At 45.1% G+C, this 17,988-nt stretch overlaps 1 protein-coding gene across 1 annotated transcript in view; it reads left to right on the forward strand.

The window, feature by feature from the left end:
* The window catches only part of RAB28 (RAB28, member RAS oncogene family), a 653,251-nt gene that overhangs the window by 31,359 nt on the left and 603,904 nt on the right, over window positions 1–17,988 (forward strand). The window contains exon 2 of the mRNA XM_086964082.1: window positions 15,239–15,335. Within this exon, the coding sequence (XP_086820208.1) occupies window positions 15,239–15,335 (97 nt within the window). The remainder of the gene's footprint in view (window positions 1–15,238; window positions 15,336–17,988) is intronic.

Raw genomic sequence — 17,988 nt, forward strand, 5'->3', positions numbered from 1 at the left:
TCTCTTGGTTAATCTCAGAGAGTTTTGTTGTGAATGCTGTTTTATTATTTTTTGAAGTGGCATTCTTCATGGTCGCTTCTACGGCAGAGATTTTCTCCTGGAGCGCCTCAGACAATCGTTTGGCAGTCTGGCTGATCAGAAACAGCAGGTCCTTGGTGCATTTCCAGGAGACCTGGCACCAGTCTACTTTAAAGCGTTTGTCATCCAAGAACAATCTCGGGATGATGTTTACAATGAGGCCCTGTGGTGCTATGTTGCTCCTCAGGTACTCAGTCATCATAATCCCATGGATCGTTATTCTAATCAGTTCTTTCTTCATCTCACTAAGTATGGACCACTCATCAGAGGAGGCTCCGGATGTGGCAGCAGGGGGATTGTTGAGTAGTGAAGGCGTGTTCCTTAATGTTTCAGCTATGGTGTCTTCATTAAAGCTAAGACCTGGGACATCCTCCATGTTGAAGTGTGGTATGGGTAGGGTGCCCTGTACTACGTGAGCCAGGACAGAGTGTCAAAAAGAAGGTGACTAAAGGTTTTCTGTGCGGTTTGGTCCAGTGGGTCGAGAGCTCCTCGCCCCTGGTAACCTCAGGCAAAAGATTCCCGTGCGAGAAGCACGCTGAAACTGGTATCAAACAAGGGGAATGGAGGTGGACGATTTTTAATGGGGTCCAATGTACTCGTCCTAAGAAGCAGCAAACAATGAGAGTTGTACAGAGTTCCCCAATGGGAGCCAGTGTTTTAGCTCGGCCTATCTTCTCTCTCACTAGTTTAAAACAAGGGGGATAAGTGCATGGTGTAGACCCCTTTCAGAATATAAGGATACCTCACACAGGTTACCGGCAGGACCACAACTGTTGTCCCAGCCGATGACCGTCCAGCGTCATCATCGGTATCCTGCTTCTACAGCAGGCTGGCGGTGCAATGCCCGTCGGGCAGCAAGTGAAGCTGCACTTTGGCGGAGATCTTCTATTCCGAGCCAACGGGTGTGTGTGTGTGAGGGGCCTAAAAGAGTGCAATAGTGAGCGTGGGGGTGTGTGAATCTAAAAAAAGTCAGTAGAGTCCCTGGGAGATTATTTAATAGTCAGGCTCACTGCTTTGTTAAAAATAAAGGGGTATTAAGGAGTGGTGGGCAATGAAACCAATCCTTATTCAACCCTTGATGTGAATGCGGTCGACATGTTTCTTGCCATAAGGGCAATTCGTCAGGACCTTCGTGCTCATATAATTGCTGGGCTCCTCTCAATTAAGAGGACACCGGTATACGACCTGTGTAGTATCGTACAGAAATGGTTCCTTGCGAGGGACCTCCTGGGAACTGAAAAGAAATAAGCAGACATTGATGATGTTAAAGTAATTATGGCCAGAATATATCATATCGTGCCTATATTCATAGTGACTAAAAGACGTGCCCAGTAGGTATAATCTGCCTAAATCATGACAGAGTAAGGTGGTACTGTGAGAGAGAAGGAATTAAAAATTAAAAAATCAACAAATACAGTGCGCGTGAGGGACACGCACTGTATTGGGCTGCCATGCTGTAATGCTATAGCATGCATCAAGGTGAAGAGGCCGATCTCTCGGCCGTGCAACATGCTGGGTAGGGTGGGTGTAGCCTACTTAAGACAAGCCGGTGAGCGGATGCGCTGCTGGCGTGCCAAAGGCAAGCCCGTCTCCGCACCGACTGCGCTCAGCGCCAGGCACGCTGCCCGTTTTCAGTTATATCTGGGCCAGCGTTTGTTCTATTCTGCAATGGAACTTCATTTTCTAACCACAGGCACTCATTGTGAAGGTATGGGCTTTAGTCAGCCCATCTCCCATGTGTTCTAGTTGCACTAGTTCCTTGACAGTATGTAACTGGACTAAGAATACTATTCACTGGCCTAACACCTATGCAAAAATGTCTAGGACAGAATTAGAGATATGGGCTGCCCTAATGAATGTGCGGTCTCTACACAAAATTGCACTTCACATCCCAAAGCTACTCCGTGATGAACAATCAGATTTGTTGTTATTTACCGAAACCTGGCTATCATAGAACTTGGCCCTGTATATCGCAATGGCGATTCCTGAAGGGACAGAGTGGTCAAGAGAGGTGGAGTTGTAGCAAGTGTTTTTAAACAGCTCCTCAGATGCTTCTCGTTTGATGTTATAGTGCTTCAGGGGGTGGAAGCACTCAGATTTTGTCTCGCACTGTCTGCAAAAACACCTTAGCCAGGATTTTAGTTTATCAATCACCTGGATATGCTGGAGAAATCTTGGCATCTGTGGGTGAGGGCTTATCGGAGTACCTTTTGAAATTCTCCAGCTTTACCCAGTTGGGAGATTTGAACCTTCATCTAGATAATATCTCAGATACATGCAGCCGAATACTCCTTGGAAATATGTCCTCCTGGAGTATGAAACAGCTAGTAAATCAACCCACCCATTCTGCAGGTCATATTCTTGACCCTAGTTTTACTAACTGACAGATAAATGCCTCAGACTATCTAATGAATGACTGGTCAAACCATGCCACAATTTATTTTGCATGGAAGGTGGAATAGGGACTGATAGGCGCAAGAATTATTCCTTCTCTTCCCCATAGAAATTGGTCTAAAACACAGGCTGAAACAATAACAGCCCCTCTTGGCACCAGTATTCCCAACGGTGTATGGGGATTTGAAAGTGGATTCTCGGGCAGTAAATGATTGGCTATTGCAGATGGCAAATTCTGTGGCGCCGGTTAAGGAGAGTTCTGGTACAGCTAAGAAAAGACGTTTATCTGCTCCATGGTTCAATGATGAACTCCAGAATCCGCGTAAGCTGTGTAAATGGAAAGAAGCTAGCGGAAGGACTACCTGCTGGCAGATATGGAGTGCTATAAAAGTGCACTGAAAGATTATCACCAACCAATTAAGAGGGCTCAAGTTGACCTCTTTACCGGGAACTTGGCAGGCTCTTGTTGTAGATCCAGCGACATTTATTTTTAATTGTAAAAAAATACACTCACCCTGATGCACTTCAACCATCATTAAAAACTTCTCCAAAGTTGTGTTCACAGTTCTCAGACTTCTTTGATAACAAAATCAGGGGTATTGTGGAGACACTTACAGGAACCAATGACCCCCTGGAGACAGGTTGGCCAAAAGAGCAGCTTTCGACCTCCATGCAGTCTTCAGCATGCTCCCTCTATGAGTTTAGGCCCATTTAGCTGCAAAAGTTGTAACAAGCATTAAGAGACTGTAAATCCAGATTGCCTGATGATCCATGTTGTCGGGAGGATGGGGAAATACCCCGATAAGAGGCAAGCTGGAGGCGGAGTTGGAATCCATGACGTCACCCTTCTTGAGCCTATCAGGTCAGGAAAGGACGGAAGAGTTGAAGACGACGGGGAAGGAAGATGCGGAAAAGCTGTTCGTGGCAAGCGGGACGGGAGAAGTCTCGGCGTCGGGCTGCGACAGAGACCACGGAATAGGAGAAGGACTCGAGAAGGCTCTTGGGACCCAGCTGTCCGGAGAGAGTGTCGTCGGAGTCCATCACCGCCCCATCGCCCCCCCACCCCCCAGGGTGAGGGTGGCTGGAACAGGTACGGGGACGTATCCTAGGGTTTGGGAAGGCACTAGGAGGGAACAAGTAGGCAGTCGGGAGTTCACTGCTTCTTTTCTCTTGGGCTTCACTCTTAGGCAGACCGGGTATTCCCCTCACAGTCTATCTTCCTCCCTTTCACAAAAAAGCAAGTCGACTGACCCTTGGTTTTCTTTCTTTCTTTTTTTTTTGAGACCTCGTCAAGTGTTGTGAACCCAGCCAAAGATCCTACCAGGAACTCTGACAGCAAGAGCTTGCCTCCGGAGGTGGTTTGCGGACCGGTGAAAATAAGAGGATCCCTCTTCAACCGATGATTGAATATTGCCCACATAACTGACGAATCCATTTAAAAATAAAGCAATTTCTTTGGGAAAAAACTGAGTATTTGCTCATCATTGTAGGCCCTAAGCCTCCCCTAATTCCCTTTTTGCGACACATGTCCACCACGCATTCTTAGGTGTGGCTGGAGTTACACCTGAGACTCTTTTCTATAAGATCAAGGACGCCGCGGATCGCTGGCTTAAACCACTGGAGTCGACGCGTGAACCCATAATGGAAAAAATTGACCTTGAACAGTATTTACGGGACACAACGGTGGCTACGCCAGCATGCAGGGCTGACTTTAAAAAATGCAGTTGAAATGGCCACCCTATACGTTAGACCCCAGAGCAGGGGAGTCCCCAAATAACACGAGAAGAACCAAAAATTGTTCCAGGCAGGAAAACTAGAGAAGAAACCCGCTAAGCCATTCTATGAACCACAAAAATCGCGCTTGGGGGGTGCTGATGGGGTTCCCTCTGAGGGCACTCAATGTTTTGAATGTGGGGAATGAAGCCACATCGACAAGTTTTGTAGGAGACGAAAGGAACGGGCAGAAGAGGAGCCCATGGATGTCAGTTACCTGCCCCACTCCATTCTCTTCTCCCAAGAAACCGGTTGAGTCTGAATCTTAATAACCATCCCATAACAGCCCTCTTGGATTCCGGTTGTAAACACTCAGTTATACGTGAGGAGTTTGTACCTCCTACTTTCTTTTTTCCAGGAAAGCAAGTGTGTATCAGGTGTGTGCATTGTGTTATAAAGGAAATACCCCTTAGCTAGAATCCGGAACCAAAGAGGACTGGACGCTGTTTTTGACGTAGGGGTCTTACCCCAGCTCCCTAAATCCCTCATCATCAGCATTGATAGTCCTTGTTTTTTTGACCTGTTGTGTGGAGCATTAATGCGAGGTCCCAAGATTACTCTCTTGATTTCCACACCCTAGGCTATAGATACCCATTTTAGGACCGCCCAACTTAATGATAGTACTCTCAGCAATGCCTGGCAGAGCGCCAGGGATTCCCTTGCTCATCCCCATTGGGTGTACCCTTGTTTTATTGAGAAAAACGGCCTGTTGTACAGGGTGGGTAAGGAAGGGGATGCCCCGCAATTACTGGTCCCCGCGGCTTTCAGGGACCATGTCCTCTTTTTTGCTCACAACACCTTCTAGCGGGTCATTGCGGAGTAGAAAAAACTTTCCAGTCCATACTTGGCAGTTTCTTAAGGCCAGGTGATCATGCCCAAGTAAAGAAGTATTATCAGGAGTGCACCATATGTCAGAGAAAGAACCCCTACGTCCCACCTAAACGTTTCTCTTGGACTTTGCTCTCGGGTAGACTAGGTACTCCCCTCACAGTCTATCTTTCTCTCTTGCAATCTTTTTAAGAAAAAGCCGGTTGACTGACCCTTGGTTTTCTTTAGTTTGTTTTGTTTTTAGATCTCCTCAAGTGTTGTGAACCTAGCCAAAGATCCTACCAGGAACTCTGACACCAAGAGCTCTTCCCTGGAGGTGGTTTGGGACCGGTGAAAATAAGAGGATCCCTCTTCAACCGATGATTGAATATTGCCCACATAACTGACGAATCCATTTAAAAATAAAGCAATTCCTTTGGGAAAAAACGGAGTGTTTGCTCATCATTGTAGGCCCTAAGCCTCCCCTAATTCCCTTTTTGCGACACATGTCCACCACGCATTCTTGCGGCTTACTGTATAGCCATTAATCCTACCCTCAATCTTCTCCTAAACAGCTCCTTAAGCATGGCCACAGTCCCTAGCTAGTGGAAACCGGCTAATCTAATCCCCTTGTTATAGAAACCATCAGCAGACCAGCCGGGTACGGCAAATTTCCAACCAATTTTGTTGTTGCCATCCTTCTCTAAGATTGTGGAAAAGTGGATTAATCGACAATTATCTGAATATCTTGAACAACACCATTAATTACACCCTTCCCAATCTGGTTTTGGACCAGGTTTCAGTACTAAGGGGTGCGACCCCAGAGCAGGAGGGAACCTCCGCATGGCATGCGGAGTTCCCTCCTGTGCAATTAGGATGTGACCGCCACCCTGGCGGTCACATCCTCTATTTTTAACATTGCCGCGGGTGCAGCTTCAAGCTGCACCCGCGGCAATGTTAAAAATGCACGCATTGCATTTGCATGCAGAAAGAGGCAGGCACCGCGCGGTGCCTACCGCTTTCTGCATGCAAATGCAGGGGGGTACCATAGGTACCCCCCATGTGCACCCCCCACCCCCCTTCAACTAGGGGGCCGCAACGGGCCCCTGCAGTGAAGTTCCGTATGCTTTTCCACGGCGGAAAACCCGCCGCGGAAAAGCATAACTCACTGGCCATCCTAATATGGTGGACGGTGTCTGGAAGACACCGTCACCATATTAGAGCTTTTCCGCCGCGGTTGTAATCCGACCGCGGCGGAAAAGCTGCGGACGGAAACCAGGACCCACCAGCCATCCTAATGTGGCGGTGGGTCTTTGGTCAGTCCGCTGCGGTTTTTCCGCATCCTCGGGGCCGGCGGTGGCTTCCGCCGGCCCCGAGGATGCGGAAAAACCGCAATCGTAATGACCCCCTAAATCCACACTTGTTGAAGTCTTGGACACCATTAAGCTGGCTGTAAACCAGGGGAAGCAGGTGGCATTGCTGCTCCCGAATCGGCGGCTTTCAATGCCATGTCCCATTCTACTATACTGCAACATTAGGGAAATATTGGTATTAGGGGGCCTGCATTGGCCTGGCTTCATTCATTTATTTTGGACCGCCTTCACGCGATCTGGATGGTGCCCTACTCCTCTGAGCCCAAGTTTATAGAGGTTGGCATTCCCCAAGGCTCTGCTTTGAGCCCAAAACTGTTTAATGTGTATATGACACCACTTGCTGTGCTGATCGAAGCCTTTGGCGTGCAGGTAGTGCCTCATGCTGATGGCAGACAGATTGTCCTCACGTTACACAGAAATGTTCCCAATTCCTTATACAACTTCAAAGCATGCCTCTCAGCTATGTTCCAGTGGATGCATCTTAGCAATCTGCAATGCAACAGTAGTAAAATGGAGATTCTGCTATTTGGTACACCTCCCTCTTCATGGGATGACCACTGTTGGCCCAGTTATGTCCTGGCTCCGCCAGTCCCTATTCTGTAATGCGGAACCTTGGGGTACAATTTGATAACAGAACTGCACAAGTCGGTGCTGTTGTGAGCATGTGTTACGGCCTCTTAAAATCTCTGAAGAAATTTCCGTATCTACTACCAGGGCAGTACCAGGAAATGATTTTGCACTCCCTTGTCACTTGTCGACTGGACTATGCAAATGCCCTCTATATGGGCGTAACAGCATACCAACTGATATGATTGCAGCTAGTTCAGAAAGAGTCAGCTCGATTTCTATTAAAAGTACATAAAATAAGTTATATTCAACATTGTCTAAAATGGCTGCATTGGCTTCCTGTCAAGGAGAGAGTTCGGTTAAAAGGGCTCATGCAGACTCACAGAGCCTTTCTCCAATCACGGCCATGGTACCTGGCGAAAAGGATTATGCCATATCATCCGGCCTGACCTTAGCTTTCCTCTGATGCTTTGCTGGTGGTGGTTCGAGAACGAAGAGAAAAAGATCGGGTGGTTCATCCTGTTCTTTCTTGACTGCCACTGGTTGGAACTTGATCCCTTTTTAGCTTCGGACGATATTGGATGAATGCATCTTCAAACGCCGTCTTTAAACCTGGCTATTCGAAAGTGCATTTAGTGTCTCGTTTCATAGTCTGCGAGCCTAGTATCAGCGAGACACCCTTTGAGTAGCTATGCATTCTTTAAGACCGCTGATTGATTGAGAGTCAAATGATTATCATTATTAAAGGACTCCAGTCTATCTATGAGGCACTGCAGCTCACTAGGTGCCTGATCAATAAAGAATAAGTAATTCAGGTACATTAATATGGAAAGGTCCTCACCACCTAGCTTTGCTGGAAATGACTGTAAATTTAAAGTAAGTCAGACAATTATGAATTGAAAATCGTGGGTGCAGTAATTGCAGCTTTGGTTTAGACACTGTGTGTCCTAATCTAATAAAGCTAGCACTGTGTTTTGGACTGAAAATTATGTATTGCTATAAAATGCCTGGATTAGGTTTAGCATACATGCCTCGATTCCTAGGGTGACCAGTTTACACTACAGGAGCTTCTATTTCAGATCTTAGCTTCCTCAACAAGTTCTTGAGATAGGAGAATTTAACACTGTTTACTTAGGGCTGCATCCGGGAGATCAAAGTATACCATTCAATCGGATTGAATGGTATGCCTTGATCTCCCGGATACCTGTTTCCATAGTCTAATAATCGACTGAGACAGTAGGAATAGCTGATTTAATGTGACAGACCCCCAATTTAAGATGTTGCCTTTTTGGTTTCTTCTCAGCACCAAACGTGATTACACGGGCAAAAGCCATGGCTACCATTTGTTGAGAGCATCAGTGGCTGCCAACGTTTTAGCAACAGCTGTATATTGGAAGAAGTCATTCTAGACTCCAACACAATTGATACGCTTCAAAGGGCAATTCTGGACATTCAAATGATGCAGGCATTCTGATTGGAAAGGGTGTCCAGCATTCTGCATATGGATCGTATTTTTAGTTGAACAAATTATATGGAGCTTGAAAGAAAACCTTTGTTTCGCACTGATTGGGCTGTCTTCTCTTGTGCTGCTGCTTGTGACCCCTGTATGCCAGGCCAGTACCACAGTGAAGATTAAGGGTCCTCGCCCTGGTGCATCGCTGAGATTGAAGACAGTCATTGCCCTGTGCAGAGCTGTGACATGGAGGGACCATCAACCTGTGTGCTGCTGTTTGCGGCCCTCATATGTCAGGTGGGGGCAGCTGTGAAGATTAAGAACTGTCGCCGTGGTGCATCACTGTGACCAAAGAGGGCTGTTGCCCTTTGCTGTGCTTTGTCCGGGAAGAGCTGTCACTTGGAGTACATGTGTTCGTGGTGCCCGTACGCCATGTAGGCATTGCGGTGAAGAGCTCTTGAGCAGTGTGTGGAAGTGAAGCGTAGCAGGTTGCGATCCATGTAAGCAGAACATCGACTCAATTGCCAGAACCCAGAGGCCACCTGAGACCTGCTGCTGGAATCAGGGAAACTTACCGTAAGACCGAAGGAGTGCTGTGGATGCCTGCCTCCTCACCCTCAGCATCCATCCTAATCCTCGCCGGGCCACTGACTTGCGGCCGGGCCTTCCGTATTGTAACACCAGCGAGAGGGAATAAGACAGATCACAGGGCTGCAGAGCCTCTAGGGATACCTACTCTGACTGTAGCACTACAGTGCTGAGAAACTTTGACTTTTAAAAAAAGCCTCTGTGGAACTTCTAAGACTCGTACCCACTAGCGGGCCTACCCTAAATTTGACCTCACATAAATTGGGAATATTCACAGTCCATGGACAGGGAAGTGTGACTTGGTATGAAAGCTGGCCTTGCGATATTATTTGTGGTGCCCCTTATTTCACTTTGTGCTTTTTCATAAATGGTACTTTTTTCATAAAAACAAGTATCTGGCTGGACATTCATTTATTGGCGTTGCTGAGTTTGCCGAGCGTATTTGGAATCTTGTGCCCATGTAAACCTTGCACCTCCCTGTCCCTAAAAAAGAAGCCTTGCTTGGACTCCACTGAGAGTAGTGTTGATGGGGTAGTACTTGGCCCAGTTACTCATAGCCCATAGTAGGTAGGGACCCTGGACACCAGGAGTAAAAGACCTTCAGCCCCACAGTAGGGTCCAGTATCTCCTGCTTGTACGCGGCCCTCGAAAGGGGTTCTGGCAATTGACAACAAACAGTGAGAAAACCTAATGGTTAGGTGTCCAGAGTGTAAGTGCTTCATATGTCATTTCCAATCTATGCCAGTAACACAATCAGTCCAGTTTGTATGCACAAACTCTGCACACGTAAATAATGGGGAACACAGGGTTAGGAGTAGACCTTTGGGGTACACATGTGCGTGGGCACGTTGAGCTGCGTTGTTGACAAGTCCATAGTCTGCCTGGCACTTTGTGATCATCGGAGGGGAGACGCAGCTAGCCTGTGAGTTGGAACTACAGTGGTGAGTCCTCTGTACACTTCTGCCACGTCGGTGTGAGCTGCCCAGCATTGGATTTACTTTTTAAAGAGCTGGTAGGCGCGGGGTTGAAGCTTTAGGGGCCAACTCACAGTCACATTCAAAATACACTGTAACTGAAGCTGAGTTCATATGTAAAGCAGCATTCATACTTTCTAGCTGCTCTGCCTAAACAAAGAAGTGCAATCTGACACAGTTCTATCCATTTTTCATCTTTTTAAAAATTTTACGAAAAGCCCAGAGTCTTTTACTCTGATTCCATCCCTCAACAATCTTACATTTGATAAAATCAAAAATGTAATTTTGCTGTAAGTGCATCTCCAGATTCAAAATATGGAAAGCCTTGAGATATATGTACTTTTCCATTCAAAAGGCTGCTGTCCTTCCTCTTTTTGGTGTCTTCTGGTTATCTTAGTCAGGCCTTTCTATCATTCTAGGATGTTAGGCTGACATTACATGTATTAACAATGGAGAGCTCTTACAGCAAAACAGTACCATATAACACAGTTTTTACTTAAAACATTGCAGCTAATTGCTTGATTCTGAAATACTACTCTATGAATGACAATGTACTTTTCTTGGAAACAAGTGCCCGGTGCCCAAAGCACAATATTTAAAACTCAGAAAGCTACTAAAATCACAATTTCCACATTTCGACGTTAGCATATTCAGTGAAAGCATGTGCAAGTGACGGCGCGTGAATTGTGTGGATATATTTGAAACGGTGGTCTGTAAATAATGTAAAGGAAGTCTAGTTAGTGGCATTTCAGTTATTGCCACAGGTAAGTTGCTGAAAATTACTGTACGTAACAGGCAGCATTACCTCCACTCAAACGTACTTTTAATATCGTTTTCAGAGCTGTGATAGATTTCCCTAATTACACTGGAATGTAAGTCTGTAATTTACAAGATGCACAGTAAACTCTGCACCAGGGAATTAACCTGCTGAGCCATCCCAAGAACGTACACTCAAAGCACTGTAGGTAGCAGCTCTTATCACAACTCATTGTTGATCCTTTCTCCCCTCCTGGGATTCAAATGTGTAATTTTTATGATGTCAAGTGTACTAATGTTAAGTGTACTAAGTGAAATGCGCATTGGAAAGGCCGTGCCCCTGTAAGAGTTAGTTTTCATGGAACTGAGCCTCCTGGAAGGGAGCTTGACCCCCCCCCCCCCTCTAACACCACCTGTGCATTTATTATTCGAGGGATTGAGACAGCCTGCGCACAATAGTCAGGAGAGCACAGATGCGAAACCATGAAAGATGTGCGTCATCTCAATGAGAGGAAGAAGCAACTGCATGGCATGGTTTGCACCTCCTGCAGTGCCACTTGTAATATCCCCCTGCATTTTGAATGTAAGCATTACCATTAATTACTCTTACGCCTTAAATGTGGGAAATAATAAAAAACACAAACTTTGATGTAAAACTGTATAAATAAAGTGGCACCCATCTAGTGGCTAAATTGCACAATGGGAAACTAGGAAAAGAGGGATCAATGCTAGCTTCTCACCTGATCAAGGTGTGTGATCTTAGCCAATAACCTTCTATACTGTGCCTCGTTTTCTCTTATCATTACGTTGAAAGAACCTTCAAATAGAAAGTTTCAGCATGCACTGTGCAAAAACCATTCTTGTAGTGGACTTCAAGATTGCTCCATCTATAGCAACAACTTAGACTGCATGTTATGCCACATGTTCGGGCACAAATGACAGAAAGCTCGCTACTGGCATCCTCATCATGGCAGTGGGGAAAGGGACGTTAATTCTTTTAAAGTGCACTTGTGCTGAGTATTCTTTGCCCACTGCCCTTTCCATTATACAGCACATAATACCTAAGAACATTTGTGGTGAGCATTCTGTGCCAACTGACCTTCCCATTATACAATACATTTATTTGATAATGCGTGATTTAGCCAATTTTTCCTTGTTGTACACTATTTAAAATGGCCTTATTGATTGATTGATTGGGCAAAGTGGCTGAAAAACTGGCGAATAGGCAGCTCTCTGGTTATCTAGAGACTAATAGTCTATTGAGCAGCTCTCAAACAGGCTTTCGCCCAGGCCAGGGCACCGACACGGCCCTCGTAGCGGTGACAGAGGAGGCCAGATGCATCTTAGACTCAGGGGGATCAGCGGCTCTGATCCTCCTGGATCTAAGCGCTGCATTCGACACTGTGGACCATATAACCTTGATCAAACGTCTCGCCAACCTGGGCATCACAGGATCTGCCCTCAAATGGCTGGAATCATTTCTGGAAAAACGATCTTTCAGGATATGGGAAAATGGTTCCATGTCCAAATCCACTCCTCTTCAGTGTGGGGTTCCTCAGGGCTCCTCCCTGAGCCCCACACTGTTTAATGTTTACATGGCCCCGTTAGAGGAGATAATTGCCCCCTTTGGGATCAAATCCATCAGCTACGCAGACGACACACAACTTGTCGTCTCGCTGGCACGCCAAGGGGGATGCCCAGATGATCTCTTCAAATGTCTAACTGCAGTCTCCGTGTGGATGACTGATTCTAAGCTCAAATTAAATGGAGCTAAGACAGAGATCATGCTTCTGGGTAGTCAAGCGACATCTTTGCCCGCTGAGCTCTGGCCCCCCTGCATGGGTGAACTCCCTCCACCTAAGGAAAAAATCAAAAGTCTTGGGGTTTGGTTTGAACCTCAATTAACGTTTAAGACCCATGCAGAGAAAGTTGCCGGAGGTTGCTTTGGCCTTCTCCGAGCAGTACGGAAGGTACTCCCTCTTCTGCCTTTCCAATCAAGAAAGTTACTTATCCAGGGTCTAATCCTATCTAGATTGGATTATGGTAACGCCCTCTTTTTGGCTGCACCTCAGGCCTCCATTAATACTCTTCAGCGAGTACAGAACGCCGCAGCCCGGCTGCTCATGGGGGCATCAAGGCGGGCCTCAGCTAAACCTCTGTTAAGAGCTCTCCACTGGCTCCCAATTCAGGAGCGAGTCTCCTTTAAATCACTCTGCATTGCACACAAGACACTGCAAGGTAAAGGCCCTCCGGCCTTGAGAGACATGATCTGCCCCTACAAACCAGCCCGATCCCTGCGGTCCGAGGGAGAAAACCTGGCCACCATTCCTAGAGTGAGGAAAGCACGTTCAGGAGGTCGCCGGTTCTCGCTGAATGCGGCAAAGAAATGGAATGCACTTCCTAGGGAGCTCCGGATGGAAGCCTCCTATCCGAAATTTAGAAAGGCACTTAAAACCTTCCTTTTCCCTAACACATCTTAGATCTTTCCCCTCCTGAGTTCTCTGCAATTATCATTATTGTTTATTATTTTAACAGCGCTGGGACGCTCGAGGGCAGCCATGCGCTTTATAAACCCAATTTCATTTCATTTCATTTCATTTCATTTCATGTGATGATGCACTACTTCACCTCTGTAGCTGAAGATATTGTTTGGTACTGAAACTGTGTCTAGGAGAATTTCAATTGGATTGAAAAATGTTTTTTTGTGTGCAGTGTATTATTTCATTTGTATCTTCTAGAGATTTTCCGATCAGTTTTTGTGGTGTAACTAGCCAAAGTTAAGATACGTCACTTCCAATATGGCAGCAGGGTAAATGTCATGTGATGTCGATTCCTGTGATCTTATGAGGTTAAGGGTTTTCTGACGCCACTTCCTGTAACATCATCTGGGGGTCAAAGGGCATGTGAAATTATTTCCTCCACCCCTCACATTTTAGTGAATTGATGTCCATGGATTTACTGCCCGTGCCTGCGCATAATGTCATTAAATGGCTGTAGAGCAGGTGGTTTCCTTCAGGAAACCAAAGATCTGAGACCATTCTTTCAGCCACTTGCCCCATGAAAAGAAGATCAGTCGGCATGCTATTTGAAATGTTAGACTGACATGGAGAAACTGATTGCTCTCCTCCTCCTTCAGATATGAGAATATGAAGCTATTATTTATACAATAATTCCATCCTTTTTAAGTTTAGTTGTGTAAATTAGGTGTGACCATACATTGGAAATGTTTGTGAATACCTATAAATTTACATTTTTGTCGGTGTGCACACCTTCCAGCTCACCTTCCCCCATGAGAATACCCATGTTACCACCTTCTGCCTCTGAACCTACGACTGAAAATTCATCAATGATTGCATATTTTCTCTATTCGTAAGTTCTATATTTTTGTAATTAGGGCCGCATAAGTAGGTATGCATAGGTTACGTTTTGTGTCTGCTTGTTGAATCTACATGTGTTAAAAATGGCAGACTGCCAAACATCTTTATCAATACATAGGACTTCTCAAATTACTGTATAATCACTAGATAGGCTTCACGCCCAGAGGAAAGAGCAGAACAAAACCTGAGAAAGGTGGAAATCTCAGGATGGGCCTTGAGCTGAGATTTTCTATTCTCCAACACCATAGTCAACAGATCAGAAAGTGCGCATTTTACTAGTCAGCAGAAGGACCTCACATTACAGAGGATCATCATTGCCTCCACTGCTTTTGAATATACATGGCGCCAAGCCCAATTAACTGGAGCTGTAATGTAGCTATTGAAGGTGTAGCAATATCTGCTTGGGTCTGTTCAATTACTTTTCCTAATATTGTTCTTTCTGCTCTTAAACACTTAGTACTCTGAAGAGTCACGGTTGGAAGGAAAGAAGTTGGGCTGGAACGGAACTCCGAGCTAGATTCCGTTGTTTTGTTGTTTGTTACACATGATTTGTAAGAACTTACCTAGAAAGAACAAGTTTTCTCAGGTGACACCCACCTTTGACTAAAGAGCCTGGATCTGTTGGATGAAGTGATGTTGCATCTTTTGCCATGTAGTCAAAATGGGATCTAATGCTGCAAGGGAGATAAAATAAATTGACTCCACTTCTAGCATAGTTTCTTGGTAAGCCACTGAATCTATCTTTTAAAAGATTTGTGTCTGGCTCCTTCTTTAGGATTGGCCAGCCAAGGTTTAAATAGTCCAAACAATAAGGCAGCTCCACAGTGTGCCTGCAATGCGCTCTCAGGAGCAATCGATTTTTAAGCACATTGATAGCTGTTGGGTAAGTGATCCCATTCTGCTAATCTTCTGTTTACACAGCCTAAAACATAAGGTAAGATCTCCTTCTGTGCACTACGATTTAGTAACATAATAGTAATCCCTGAACAATTTCCCATTCTATCTTTTAGCATGTGAGTACAAGTCCAAATATTTAAAATCTAATTTTTAATTAATTTAATGGATTTTTAATACAATCTTTATTTTATATAATTTCAGACATCTTTGGCAATGCGCTTTGCTCAGGAGGCTTTTGGAAAACAGTACAAGCAAACGGTGGGACTGGATTTCTTTCTGAAAAGAATCACATTACCAGGTAAGAAATAGCCATTTAAAACCCTCACATATGTGATGTCAAAATGAATTCTGCTCTGTACAAATGCTTTTTCGAGAGACCCATGGTGCCATTTTTTCCTCTTCTGAAATACATAAGCAAATTAATGTATAGTGTAGGTGGTGAATTTAAATAATATTTCCAAACAACTCATTTTGAGGGAGGTGATATTCTGTACTCCTTACATTTTTGCCAACATGTTTTGTCTTGTTTCTCTTTTTCATTTCAGCTGTGCCCCTCACCCTATATTGGTATGTTGCCTATTAATTGGGCGAAACTGGGCCTGTTTCCGTCCAGGTAACACCACATAGAATGGCTACTAATGTCTTATTATGAAACTCGAGAGGCCTGTAGACCATCCTGATAGGCAGCAGACTGAATAAAAATAATAGATTATATAATATCGGTCGGTCTGTCTCTATTCTTGTTTACACAATGGAAGCCAGCTAATGGATCCAAAAAGCACTTAACATATCAGTCGTACAACATAGGATGGTGTGCAAGAAAGAGAAAGGCATCGTTTAAGATCAGGCACAATATGAAGGGAAGATATAAAGAGACAAGATTATTTTCATTATGGGGATTGGTGGCTACATTGTCTAAATGGGTACTACTTATGAATGACTAACTTTTCAAAGCCTGAACTCTGTGAGTCATGTCGCAAATACTATGAAGTGGGATATAGTTCCCGATTTTGGATGCATAGATTGTTTCTGTCAAACATTTCACGATTTATGACTGGCTCCCTGTTTGGGATTGACCGCCTGAAGTGTTGTTTTTAGATCGAGCCTGGCACTGCCCTTCCGCTGTCTGCAAGACTTGTATTCCCTAAACGGACTGTAATCCTGCCTACTGGTTGACTCAGGTGTCACTCTTCTTTGCTGGCTCCTTATTGGTTCTGATATATCACTTCTGTTTTTCCCTCAAGAGCACCGGCCAAGTACAGTTTTCTCATGCTGTAGGTCTTGTGTTCCTTTGAGGACTGCTTCTTTTATTTCCTGCTTGTATTACTCTTTGGGTGCCTATGCCTAGTACCGTTTATTTGATCTTCACGGGCTGCCACATGCATAGCTTTTATCTAAAGGGCGCTGCGCTTCATGTTTCAGCACCGCACACGCCCGTTTTCTTGTTTCTGCCTCCATGTATGATGGCACTGGTCTTGGGAAGATCTATCTCCCTTACTTCTACCTAAGCCACCCTGTCTGTGTTCATCTCCCTACACCCTTCCTAGTTAAATTACTGTTGACTGCTTTGCCAGGGCATTTTGTACATTTTTGCCTAATGACCCTTGTAATTAAATCGAGTTCACATTGTTTTTCACCATTTAAAAACTATGGACTGAAAGACACCAACGTGGTTGGCTCAGCAGCAAACCACACCTTCTGGTGTTTAAACGCAGGGTGTCATCATACCCGAGTCCATGCACTCCAGTATGTGAGTCATACTGGTAACCATTGCATCGTTCTTGACAGCAACCAAAAGGGCTTCTGAAACAGGCCCAGCCATTAGCATGTCGAGGGAACTGACGCTGCTCTTATCCCACATTACAAAGCGCCAGATGTTTCCAAAGAAATGATTCCCACTGCTGTACTGACCCGCTGCCTTCCCAATAGCCACGAGTCAGCTGGAGCCCAGCTGTGACAGCAATTCCCTTGGGAAGAATCTTGCATAGACAAATACCTCTGTGGTCATGGGATTACTGCACAGAGGCGCTATAACCTACAGTCTGTTAAAGTAATTGTATCCTTAATGCAAAGGTGGGAAGCCCTTGCTGGGCAGGATGGCTCCAACCCTTATGGGGTTTGTCATTCACCCTAGGGACTTAGAATTTTAGTGATGTATGGGAATCACAGAAACCCATCAATACATTATGTATCATCTTAATGTATGCCCCCTGGTGACAAGATGTGCATGGGATATTTCGAATGGGTCATAGACTTATTTGAAAAATAACATTTACTGCTGATTACATTCCATGTTTTAACTTCTGCCAGATTTATCAGCAGCTATTTCATCCTTTGATTTCTCCTTCTTATTTTAGTTTATTTGATAGCTTTATGGAGCACATATATGATCGGATGGTATCAGAGTGGTGTACAGCGGCCCATCCACTCATTGGTGGCTACATAGACTGTGAGGGTACAGTGTTCTATACATCTTACATAGTTCAATATGCACATGACACTGCCAATAAGGTAGTGATAGAATAGGGCCTGGTGGTTACAAGTTGTTTATTAGTACATAGCAGAGAGCTGCATTTTCATGGGGTCAGAGGGTGCTGTTAGGTGGTGTGTTGTGTCTCTGTCAGGTTTTCCGTGGAGTTGGGTTAGGTAAGTTTGCGAGAACCTTCGTCGGGGCAAATGAAGGACGAGAGACTTATTTCCCCATTGGGCCTTGGTGTCTTTTATGCAGTAATGCCTGGATGCTTCTCTTGAACTTTGCTTTGGAAGCACCTTTCTCCCATCAACTTTGGAAACCTGAAATGACATCAGAAAACAGGAAGTGCAGGCTGCAGACCCTTTACAAACTGGGAAGGTGCAAAGTCAAAGACTGCTTTTTCGTTAACTTTCAGTAACAAGTTCATGCAAACCTCTACCTGCATCTTGACTGCTATGATGTTTGTGCAGAACTGCCC

This window comes from Lissotriton vulgaris, chromosome 3_2, assembly GCF_964263255.1.
Source record: "Lissotriton vulgaris chromosome 3_2, aLisVul1.2, whole genome shotgun sequence".
Lineage (NCBI taxonomy): Eukaryota > Metazoa > Chordata > Amphibia > Caudata > Salamandridae > Lissotriton > Lissotriton vulgaris.